Source organism: Anabrus simplex, chromosome 6 (genome assembly GCF_040414725.1).
Source record: "Anabrus simplex isolate iqAnaSimp1 chromosome 6, ASM4041472v1, whole genome shotgun sequence".
NCBI lineage: Eukaryota > Metazoa > Arthropoda > Insecta > Orthoptera > Tettigoniidae > Anabrus > Anabrus simplex.
The window spans coordinates 313,180,757-313,193,801 of NC_090270.1; the positions used below are offsets into that span (position 1 = coordinate 313,180,757).

At 37.6% G+C, this 13,045-nt stretch overlaps 1 protein-coding gene across 2 annotated transcripts in view; it reads left to right on the top strand.

Annotated features, from left to right (window-relative positions):
- The window catches only part of LOC136875772 (uncharacterized), a 42,953-nt gene that overhangs the window by 22,633 nt on the left and 7,275 nt on the right, over positions 1 to 13,045 (top strand). For both annotated transcript variants that reach the window (XM_068228129.1, XM_067149361.2), the window contains exon 2: positions 4,807 to 4,989. In XM_068228129.1, coding sequence (XP_068084230.1) covers positions 4,840 to 4,989 — 150 coding nt within the window. In that variant the 5' untranslated portion in view covers positions 4,807 to 4,839. The remainder of the gene's footprint in view (positions 1 to 4,806; positions 4,990 to 13,045) is intronic.

Genomic DNA, 13,045 nt, shown 5'->3' on the forward strand with positions numbered 1-13,045 from the left:
GGCTGCCCAATGCTCTGTTTCAGCAGGATAATGCCCACCCACACACTGCTCGCATCTCCCAACAGGCTCTACGAGGTGTACAGATGCTTCCGTGGCCAGCGTACTCTCCGGATCTCTCACCAATCGAACACGTGTGGGATCTCATTGGACGCCGTTTGCAAACTCTGCCCCAGCCTCATACGGACGACCAACTGTGGCAAATGGTTGACAGAGAATGGAGAACCATCCCTCAGGACACCATCCGCACTCTTATTGACTCTGTACCTCGACGTGTTTCTGCGTGCATCGCCGCTCGCGGTGGTCCTACATCCTACTGAGTCGATGCCGTGCGCGTTGTGTAACCTGCATATCGGTTTGAAATAAACATCAATTATTCGTCCGTGCCGTCTCTGTTTTTTCCCCAACTTTCATCCCTTTCGAACCACACCTTCTTGGTGTTGCATTTGCTCTGTCAGTCAGTGTATATTCATTAAACTCTGCCGGTGGACATCTCCATTCAACATACGATGTGAATTAATTCCTACCATCCATGACTATAATACCTTATTGCTACATATCTTATCCTATTTTCCAAAAATAATAATTCAAAATAATTCTTACACTAGTTTATGCTAATCTGGATAAAAATGAAATGAAATTATAATCTGTAGAGAAAAGAAAAAGGATGCTTAATAATTAATCAACACATATTTACATTGCTTTCTGTTGATAACATAGCTGAAATGGGGTCTCGTCTGCTAATACATTCATTAAATGCCAAACATTTAATTAATTAATATCATCGCACAACTCCCAAATTTGTAATTCAACTCAACTGATGAAAAGTTAAAGTTTTACTATGTGAACAATGTGCCTATTGAAAATTAAATGCTCACAAATTGATTAGTTTCCAAGTAAATTCATAATTGATCTTGGGGTTGTCCCTACACAAGGTTTTGATCTTTATTTTTATTCTTTATGGGGAAAATTTCACGTTGAGTCTTCTTGTTGTTGACATTCTTGACTTATAAGAGCCAAGATATTCAATAAGTTTCCTTATTATCGCTAATAATTGTTGCCATACCCTTAAAATATTGTTATAATTTAAAATATTTATTCATCACTGCTATATTAACTCATGTGCAACACTGGCAATCATAGACAGGCCAAATAAACCTCTCATTAAATATTCCATTAATATATCAACTGAGAAATTGTGCCAAATATCTATATATTATCCTACCATCAGTCCTAATTTAATCTTATTTCATATACTGCTGTGCCATCAATTCAATTTAATTCAATCTACTGTTTGCTTGGGAAAGAATGATCCTCTATAAGACAATAATTCTTGACATAAATCCCTACATCTACACCATTAAGCATATGAAGTCCAATAACTACTCATATTCTGTTACAATATGTTACAAATCAACATTGAATCAGCTGGTCTTTTGCTATTACGTTCATCTCAACATGACCTAACCTTGCAACATTTATTTCAAATACGATCCTCTACCAACATGTATCATATGAATTCGTAACAACTTCTTTCACATAACCTTTTGACGAATAAACATTACATCTCAACATCTCCATTAATACATAATTCAAATCCATTTCTTCTTATTAATCATTCTTCATATATAACATCTCATTACTCTTCCCTTTAATATCATATTTGTTACGATACAACTTTCCCTCGACGATATATTTTCTATAATATTCTCATATTCCAAGCAAGATCCATTTCTTCTTATTTATCAGTTAGGTACGGTCATGTCTGTCGATCTGATTTCCTCTTAAAACTCAACTATGTTCTATAATTCATGTATTCTTCCCAAGATCTCCCAGTTCATAGCTGACTAGACTTTCCGTGTAGATTGGTACGTTAAATCGATATACACTCATTACGTATGTCAACATAACCATGTCACTTCACATTTGAGTATATCTGCTACTTAAATTAATGAGTATTTGCGGTTATATGATCAAGACCTACCACTAACATTTAGAATTTGGCACATAGGATTCATTAAAAATAAATATTTCACCAACACAGATTATGTCCGACTCATTGGCCGAATGGTCAGCGTACTGGCCTTCGGTTCAGAGGGTCCCGGGTTCGATTCCCGGCCGGGTCAGGGATTTTAACCTTCATTGGTTAATTCCAGTGGCCGGGGGGCTGGGTGTTTGTGCTGTCCCCAACATCCCTGCAACTCATACACCACACATAACACTATCCTCCACCACAATAACACGCAGTTACCTACACATGGCAGATGCCGCCCACCCTCATCGGAGGGTCTGCCTTACAAGGGCTGCACTCGGCTAGAAATAGCCACACGAATTATTATTATTTAACTCATTATTTGTATCAAATATTACAAATGTTTTTACACAGGAAACTTATCTTATATCTCGTCTCTCCTCTGGGAACTGCTGGCTTCTACTTGGTCATTATGCCATCTCCATGTGGATGGATTCCACCTCTTGAGACGTCATTTCTGGTCCCACGGCATGGTATTGCTTGATCTCGATATGGTATCCCAGGCAATCTTCTCCCAATAGTTTAGGCGGATCTCATGATGTCGCAGCCGCTCATGAAAGTAGAAAATGATATTATACTAGCAGAATATACAATTGAGTCATTCATTTTAGCCTCTCAATAAATATAAATATATTATTGTCTTTATGTTGAAACTGTGTCTGTATAATTATTCAAATGTGGCTTCTTTTAATAAATATATCTTTTCCTCAGGCTAATTACAGATTCCAATTGCTACTTTGATTATTCTTCAGTGTTTTTAGATTGCTTGTAGCACGGAAATTTGCCCTTTCTCGTTTTCTTTTGGCGACTCCAATATCTCCCTTCCCTAATATTTTGAATTTAAAGATCTTCATCCCTTTCCACAACTTGACTTATTGTTCTGCAGTTATGTAGCTCGGAATTCTACTGCAATCTTCGTATTTAATCTGTTATATATTTTCTTAATGATGATAGACTGCCTCTTCTTGCTTCTGAGTTGATTTTCCTGTATGCATTTTTCTTTCAGTATTAAGAATGAATTGATTTCAATTATTTTCTAAAACAATACTTGTTCCATCTTGAAGCTCCTTTGCAAGGTCTCTATGATTCTGCGCCTTCTACACTTAGATTAATCTGTATCTCGGTGAGAATTTATATGCATTTGTACTGCTTGAAGCTGCCGCGCGCCATTTTTGTCCGCTCCTTTTCCATGCGTATGAGCGCCTCTAATGTAACTTAATTGTACAGTGAGAAAGAAGAAAGTTTTCATATTCGGAAATTGACTGTTACATAGCTAAAGATAGGAACCTTCCCCTCGAATCAGCTTTTGGAGATAACTACAGAGATAGAAAAATGGTGGCCATTACCATAGCTGATGTTCTGCCTGGTGATGGGTGAGGCCTCCGCCTCCTCTCTTAACACACACACTCAGTAACGCGATGATCAATAAGACAAGTTAGCTCGAAAAGGCGTCAGCTTTTATACCCGAGAGAAAGGTTCGAGAAGGCTCTGGGCTAAGACCAGACACACCCTCTCATTTTTATTGAACAATCGGAAAGTTACAAGAAGCCTATGACTGGCTGAAAAATAAATACACAAAATTTCTGATTGGCTAGAATCCAAAGTTGGCGGAATGAGTAAGAAATGTTGCAAACCTTGAAGTTCAGAAAACCTATGAACATAAAATTTCTTTAAATTTCTAGTCATTCCACTTTGCACCAGAGTGCATGACATTAGTTCTTAAAGAGACACCTATGGGGAAAAAGTCCAAACTTCTTGAAATAGTTGTTGTAAACTGTGATACACCCCAAAAAAAAAAAAAAAATCCGCTCAGTTCAGGAAACCTTAAAATAACACATTACTCTATCACTTTAGTAGTTACATCTGTTGATCAACGTCCCAACTTCTTTCACAAGTTGTTTCAATTTTTATGTGGTATTATTATTATTATTATTATTATTATTATTATTATTATTATTATTATTATTATTATTATTATTATTATCATCATCATCATCGTCATCATCATCATCATCATCATCATCTACATAGTTATGTACGACATGTTGTCAGTACAGACATTATTTGGTGTAAATCGTGGTCGTATCATTTATTAGTTGTGTTTTGTATGATCTGTCTTGTGTAACAGAACATGAAGAGGGTATGTCACGATACTTCTGATTTATGTTCATTAATACGACTTTATTTAATGTAAGAATACGTAATTAATAGTATATAATTTGTTGTTACCTGTGAATATGATGTATGAAGCCGATGTAATGTTGTTCGACACAGGGTATGGTTCTAGAACAACGCACCTTTGTCACTCGAGTTTTACAGAATGTTCTATTCATTTGTACATAGGTTATTGGAGATTCAAGAAGATACGAGAAAGCATGTTGTGTCATACTTTTCTGGAAGCCTGGCCAGGCAAGGTATATAAAAGGACGGTCTTGGGAGTTGAGTTGAGTAGTTAGCGAGAGGCATTAGTTGAGTTAAGTATGTGAACTCACGTTGTGGTTTTGCCGTTGAAGTGGTTATGTTGCGTTGGTACAAGTGTTCCATAGTTGGTTGACATGCTAATGTGCAGTCAATTAAGTACAAGATGGTGATTCATTTGATGTGCAACTATTAAGGTGTATATAATTTGTAAATAAAATAGTGTACACAATTGACAGCATCTCGTGTGTGTGTCTTTGTGAATACAATAAAGTAATTGAATTTTTTGTGTGAAACTCTGTCTCTTATACTAAATTCTATACTGAACCATAATTGATTAAATTACTGGTATGTTGCAGGTTGCCGTTGCTGCATGTGAATTTCATAACAAGATGTCTGAGGAGTGGAATCTTGCCACTCAGAATGCTAGGAGAGCCTTTTTGGCAGGCAATGAGGAAGAAATTAATAGAATAGCAGAAGTAGCAGCAAACCAGTTCAAGGAATTTAAGTCACTACTGGGAAGTTTGCAAAATCAGCTTTTGGTAGGGGTAAAAGGCTTTACACAGAAAATCTACTTCTGGATATTCTTCAGTAGCAATGGTGATTTAAAATTTAAAGAGACATTTTTCTCACAATTTCCTTTCTTTCAAAAAAACAAAAATTTGCCTACATTTTACTGTTCATGCTAAGAAACCTACCATTAGAATGAGGGAACTAAAAATGAGCGCTTCAGTCATTGGTCAAAACTATCTCTAACATTTAGTCTGTGTTTGACTTCACATCCTTCTACTCCACAAAAATGCTGAAGCTATTTGGAAAGGAACAAGCAAGTGTCACATCAAGTCATATATAGATAGTAATAATGTTATTGGCTCAATGTCCCACTAACTACTTTTAAAGTTTTTGGAGACGCCAAGGTGCCAGAATTTAGTCCCACAGGAGTTCTTTTACGTACCAATAAATCTACCGTTATGAGGCTGACGTATTTGAGCACCTTTGAATACCACCGGACTGAGCCAGGATTGAACCTGCCAAGTTGGGGTCAAAAGGCCAGCACCTCAACCGCCTGAGCCACTCGGCCTGGCATATATAGATAGACAGGAGGAACAAGAAAAGAAACACAAAATAGGCAAGTTAGTGTGTGAAGAGTGTTTTTTTGTTTCTCCCCTTTTTATTGCTCCCTCTTCACACACTGACTTGTCTTATTTAAGATACGAGGCTCATTTTTTAACTCTTTCCGGTCTAACTGCGAGCATAGCTCGTAGCGGCCGAAATTACGTTCAGGCTGCGCTGCGGGCATAGCCCGTAGTAAGGTTTGACAATTCACTAAAAATCGAGAACGAGCTATGCACGCATTCTGGTGTTTACATCATGTTTCTTCAAGTATTCGTTACGAGAGTATTTAAGCAGATGACAGTATTAAGTCAGAGAATTTATGATATTTTCAATCAGCATGCATCAGTAGATGGTGTCACACTGTGAGCTCTAAGACATGGCTTCTCGTGGCAAACATGTGCTTGACGAAAGTTATATTTTCAATATATTATGATATATTATAATATATTATAAGTTTATGCGCAAATGAACATATTATTGACGTATGAATTCGAAATAACTTCTTACATTTCATTATGATTGGAGTTCGTTTTACGGCCGAGCGCATGTTCCCGCGTATTTCATACTTGCGTGAATACGTAAGACCTTTCCTCCATTCGCAAAACATGGTATAATATATAAACAATTTTAAAATATCATGTGATAGTTGACATGATACAAACAGCGTTTTCCAAAATTAGATGCTCAAACAAGCACAAAGATGAAAGAATCATGCAAATATCTCCTACAGGTACAGGTATATGATGTTTTATAAATCCTTAAAAATGCCCAGTCCAGAACGTTTGTTAGGGATTTTAAGGCCCAGACTGGAATGGGTTAAAAGTAGGCTACCATTTTGATACAGAAGAAAGAGTAATGCAAGTTTTTAAACAATTCTTCTTTTTACATGTAAACCTGTACCTTAAACTACTTCTCAACATAAGTTCCAAGCATATTAAGGCACTTGTCATATCGTGAAACAGCTTCTGAACTCCATCCTCATAGAAATCTGCCGCCCGATATGATATGCCAGCCACTGCTGCACAGTTGTTTTAGGTCATCATCATCGTCACAGCGCTGACCTCCTAAATGCATTATCAAGTGCAGGAACAGGTAGTAGTCACTAGGCACTAGGTCAGGACTATACGGAGGATGATCAAATTGTTCCCAACCAACTGAAGCGATGAAGTCTCGGGTTTGATTAGCTGTGTGAGGTCACGCATTGTCATGAAGCAAAAGACTCCCCTTGTGAGCATGCCACGCTATTTGTTTGGGATTGCACGATGGAAATTACATAAGGTCTCACAATAATTCGCAGCATTTATTGTGTCACCCCAATGCAAAAAATCCACAAGCAACACACCCTATCTGTCCCAAAACACAGTGCACATTAGAGTTGACTAGTGTGTTTACGTCGAAACACTGAGCCAGCACAATCAATGCCTCAACACAACAATGCCTCACTGTTTCGAAGCAGTGAGATTGCTTTGTGTGTCATGTCGCGGGAACAGAAACTCCAGTCGTTCCGTACATGTCAGCTACACCAATGCTTTGAAACGGTAAAGCTTTGAAACAGTGGCGGTGCTTTGTTTATCCTCTTGCCTCAATAGAAACACTCTTATTGCCCTGAAGATGAGCCAGCAATCATTAATAGATGCTCCACATTCCTAACCTCCAGTAAAGTTACTAAAAAAACCAATGTTTGGTGCTGATAACCTAGATGTTAGGCCCCTGTAAACAACAAGCATCATCATCATCATCATCATCATCATCATCATCATCAAACACAAAATGTGCTCCACAATGTACTGTCTTTGTTTTACACAGAAAAAGGACGTTATTGCTCTCAAAGCAGGGTCATACTACAACAGAAAGAAGCTCCCTTTGTCAAGTGCAAAAGTTTCAAAAATTATTTTTTAAACTTTGAAGTAGATTTTGAAACTGGATTAGGTCAAATCTGTTACTGCACATATAATACTGACCTTGGACTCTTCTTAGATTTAATTATTTTATAATAATTCAAATTAGTTCGTCTTGCTATGCTTACTATGCTTTTGTAACTAGCTTGGGTCGCTTCTTAATGTACATAAAATTCCTATTTTGGACTCTTCTTAGATTTTATAATTATTCAAGTTAGTTCTCTTACTTAGACTGCTATTTTACTATGCTTTTGTAACTGGATTAGATTTTGTTATTGTACACAGAATATCTATTTTGAATTCTTAAATTTCATTAATCATTTTATAATTATTCAAATGTTACTGTTTTAGTGTGCTTGTAACTGCAAAATTGATCCCTTTTAGTATCATCGTAAGCGTGTAGTGAAGATGCAAACGCAGTTCATTACTATACAGGGTGTATCCATGATGATGTTAGAAACTTTCAGAGATGATGGAGGACAGCAAATGGATCAGTTTGAGATAAGGAACCATAGTCTGAAACTGACATAGAAACGTCTTATGGGTATGATGGGATAGGAAAGGCACAGGAGTGGGAAGGAAGCGTCTGTAGCCTTAATTAACGTACAGCCCCAGCATTTACCTGGTGTGAAAATGGAAAACCGTGGAAAACCATCTTCAGGGCTGCCGACAGTGGAGTTTGAACACTCTATCTTCTGGATGCAAGCTCACAGCTGCGCGTCCCTAACTGCACAATCAACTCGCCCGGTGAAGTATAAGAACAACCAGGCCACATAATATTCTAAGACTCGGTCATTTACCTGGTGTAGTCGGTGATCCTCAATTATCCAAGACACCGTAAGATGCTTGGAGAACTTTGTTTACAGGTGACATGATTAATATGATTTTCCAGTACGTTGAATTAGTGAAAAGTAAATACAACTGAGAACGCAATGCCAAGTTAACAGACACTGTAGAAATAAAAGTATCCATAGGTCTTCTGTATTTGTACAGTGTGCTTCAGAGTAACAAACTGATTTTAGAGGAACTTTGGAGTTTAGATGGAGATGGTGTGGAAAGATTTAGACTTGTTGTAAATTTGAAACATTTCAGATTTGTATTACATTATTTATGATTGACCACTTTGCTACAGTTACGGAGCTTCTTGACAATTTCGTTGAAAACTGCCAACAAAATTATTTTCTTGGCCCTTATGTAACATTGTTATGCAAAGCTTGAAGATTTTAGAGGCCATTGCAGTTTCAAGCAATTCATTTCCTCAAAACCAGCCAAGTATAGTGTTAAAATTTATGTGACCGACCTCGATAGCTGCAGTCGCTTAAGTGCGGCCAGTATCCAGTATTCGGGAGATAGTAGGTTCGAACCCCACTATCGGCAGCCCTGAAGATGGTTTTCCGTGGTTTCCCATTTTCACACCAGGCGAATGCTGGGGCTGTACCTTAATTAAGGCCACGGCCGCTTCCTTCCCACTCCTAGCCCTTTCCTGTCCCATCGTCGCCATAAGACCTATCTGTGTCGGTGCGACGTAAAGCAACTAGCAAAAAAAAAAAAAAAAATTTATGTGATGGTACATGAAAAGATGTTCTACACACATAATCTGGAAGTACAGTATATGCTGGAAATCAGCCCAAAGGAAAATATGTTATCAGCAATAAACTATGAGATGCTCACTTGAGACTGCCTGAACCAATTTACAATACAGTACTGCGGATGTCAGTGTAGTTAATGAGTTGCAAGTAAAGAGATTATCATTTGTTGGGACACTAATGGAGAGTGGTGGTGGTGGTGATTACTGTTTTAAGAGGAAGTACAACTACGCAACCATCCTCTGTATAATACTAATCAGAAAGAAAAATGGAAAATGAAGGTATCGGCCAAAGATAGACAAAGTCCTTGAGTGCTGTGATACCGTCGGGGTCAGAAAAGAACAAGTGTTGACCAAGGGAGGTCGGATAGGATAGATGAAAATGAGGAGCCTGGCACAAGTAAGTGGAAGCAAGCCAGGACTCAGCTGAGGGCCCCGTGGTCGCCAACCCACGCTCCCAAGTTCAGAGCCACTGAGGCCTCTTACGACAGGCAGGGGATACTGTGGGTATTATTCTACTGCCTCCACCCATAGGGGATCTTAAAGGAGAACAAGCCACAGCTACTTCCAGAGCTTTTAGCAGTCAAAGACAGACCAGAGAAGTCCTGTATATTGTAACCTAAAAGCTTTTCAGTCTGTCGAACACAAGTTCAATATAAAATATTATACTATGGCATCCCTCTCAGAAAACACACTATTAAACAAAGAATGACATGTTTCCTTTTTAAAATATCATCAGATTCCACATTATAAATTTCATATTAGAGCCCGTATTGTCAAAGTATCAACTTGTGAAAATTTAAATTTATAATTCCACCTTTACAGTACTGTAATTGTCTTTATTGAAAAGACTGCATTAGACTATATCATGCCGGTTCGAAACATGTCTATTTATGTGTGAAGTTTTGTCTTAATTGGACGTAAAATATATAGTATTGACTAGGAGGATTAAAATAGTTTTGTGCAATTTTGTAAGAAGAGAAGTAAAGACACTAAGAAGGAGGTGCATGTTGGAAATAAATTAGAAATGGCTGTTAAAGTGTGGGAAACTGAAGGAACTTACTAGGACATTGAATCTAGCAAAGAAGTCAGCTAAGCATAACATGATGGCAAGCATAATTGGCAGTCATACAAATTTTAGTGAAAAATAGTTGTGTATGTATAGGTATTTCAAGGCAGAAACAGGTTCCAAGAAGGACATTCCAGGAATCATTAATGAACCAGGGGAATGTGTATGCGAGGATCTTCAAAAGGCAGAAGTATTCGGTTAGCAGTATGTAAACATCATTGGTTACAAGGATAATGTACAGAATGAGGTGGTGAATATGGTAAAGAAGTATTAAAATTTACCTATGATAACAACGACATTTACAATAAGATACAAAATTTGAAAACTAGAAAAGCAGCTGGAATTGGGGATATACTAAAGACAATGGGTTGATTATTGTTTGCATGAAAGAGCTATACCAAATGAATGGAGAGTTGCTATAGTAGCTCCTGTGTATAAAGGAAAGGATGATAGACATAAAGCTGAAAATTACAGGCCAGTCAGTTTGACATGTATTGCATGTAAGCGTTGGGAAAACATTCTTCCTGATTATATTGGACATGTTTGCAAAATTAATGACTGGTTTGATAGAAGGCAGTTAGGGTTTAGGAAAGGTTATTCTACTGAAGCTCAAATGAGTGCAGCTGGGCTAGAGAAAAGAGGGACTTAATGGGTGGCTATATTTATAAATAGTCCCGGGCATGACATTAAACTTCGTCTACTGAGTGACAACCGCTATAAGTGGTCCCCTTCTACCAAGTGCCAACAGCCTCCTCAGAGGGCGGATGAGCAGGTAGAGGTCCAGGGCATAATTTTGTCCTTGGGTTGAGAAATCATCCCTAAAGGCAGATGAACTGGCTTGATCTGGTCAGCGACATTAGGATGCAGAAGGCAACGGAAAACCACTGCATTAAAGATCCTAGGAATATCCCTTGTATAGCAGCCATGCCAAGTTGCGGTAATAGAATTGTAGTTACTAATCATGGAAGTCGGAAGCCAAGATTCGGCAGGAGTGGAAAAAGCAGCAAGGCCTCTCTGGTCGTCATCAGGCAAAATCCTTGCAAAGAGAACAGTAAGTTCAACTTAGGTACATGAAATGTGAGAACACTAGGTAAGCTTGGGAAATTTGAAGAAGTAAAGAACTCAATGATCAAGAAAGACGTAGATGTGCTTGGTGTATGTGAAACTAGATGGGCAGGAAACAAAGACTTTCAATCAGGGAATTTCAGGGTAATACACACTAGAAATGATAAAGGTGGAATGAATGGAGTAGCAATAATCCTAAAAGGTAAATGGTGTCAAAATGTGATGAATACCCTTCATATCAGTGACAGGATTGTGATGGTTAAGATAAAAGCTGACCCTGTTGACGTAGTCATTATTCAAGTATATTTTCCAACCACAAACAGTGAAGACGATGTTGTAGAAGAAATGTATGATTATATTCAAGAACTCTTTGAGTTAGTAGACACTAAAGCTAATATTATCTTAATGGGAGACTTTAATGCTTCAGTTGGTAGTCATGAAAATCTTAAACATACCGGAAAATTCGGACTTGGCGAAACAGACTCGAGAGGAGAAAAATTGCTCTAGTTTTGTGAACAACATGAACTATTAATAACTAATACATGCTTTTATGTTCACAAAAGATGACGTTATTCATGGAAGGCTCCTGGAGATAGTAGAAGACATCTCTTAGATTACATAATAGTAAGACAGAGATACAAAAACCAAGTGCTTACCAGTCACAGTTACCCAGGGGTTGATGTAGACAGCGATCATATATTAGTTGCAGTGAAGTGCAGTATTAGATTCAGAAAACATAAAGCGTACGGTTCGAAGAAATGGTGTTTGAATAATTTATACATTGCAGATTTTGGCTTCAAATTTCAAAGAGAAAACCAATCAACTGACCAATGAAAGTACTGGATGGGGAAATGTCAAGAACAGCTTAATGATGGCCACTTCAAGAAATTTTAGAATTCATTGAACAGAGGAACAAAATGAGAAACAGCAATTTTGAACAATATAGATCATTAAAAAATGTAATATTAGACAAGTGTCGGTTAGCAAAGACAGCTGGATGAATGAAATTGACGAGAACATCGAAAAAGATTTAAAAGGAGGAAAATCTGATGAGGCCTATTTTAAAATAAAATCATTGCAGAACAAGAAAATAACCAGAAGTAATGTGGTTAAAACAAAGCAGGAAAGATTCTTTTTGAAAATGAGGAGGTAGGTGACTGCTGGAAGCAATATATTGAAGATTTATATGAAGGTCAGGAAATAGATAACATTCGGGATTATGTAGAGGATGAGAGCCTGATTGAGATAGAAAGAAAAGGCCCACCAATTACAAAAAGTGAACTTAATATGGCTGTACACTTATTAAAGAATAAAAAGCCATAGGTGTTGATAACATTTGAGCAGATTTCCTAAAGAACTGTGGAGACATCATGAAAGAGAGGTTGTTTGATATCATTACAAACTGCTATGAAGAAGGAATCATACCACCTGATTTCATACAGAGCCAGACAATAACACTCCCAAAGAAAGGAAATGCCAAGAACTGTTCAGATTACAGAACAATACCCATTCTATCCTATGCTTCTAAAATCTTACTGACAATACTTAAAGGTCGAATTAGCAGGGAAAATTGAGCAGAATTTAGATGACGACTAATATGGCTTCAGAGCAGGTAAGGATACCAGAGAAGCAATTCTAGCTCTGCATCAAATCCTGGAGAGGAGACTGGAAGTTAACAGGAAAACTTATGTAACTTTCGTGGATTTAGAGAAAGAATTCGAAAAGGTTGACTGGAAGTTATTATTTCAAACTCTGAGCATGTTGGGTCTTGATTGGAAGGACAGATGTTTGCTTTTTAACCTGTAAAAAGCCCAAAGCACAGAAATAAACATCAATGGAATGACAAGAGAAGCAAAAATAGGAAG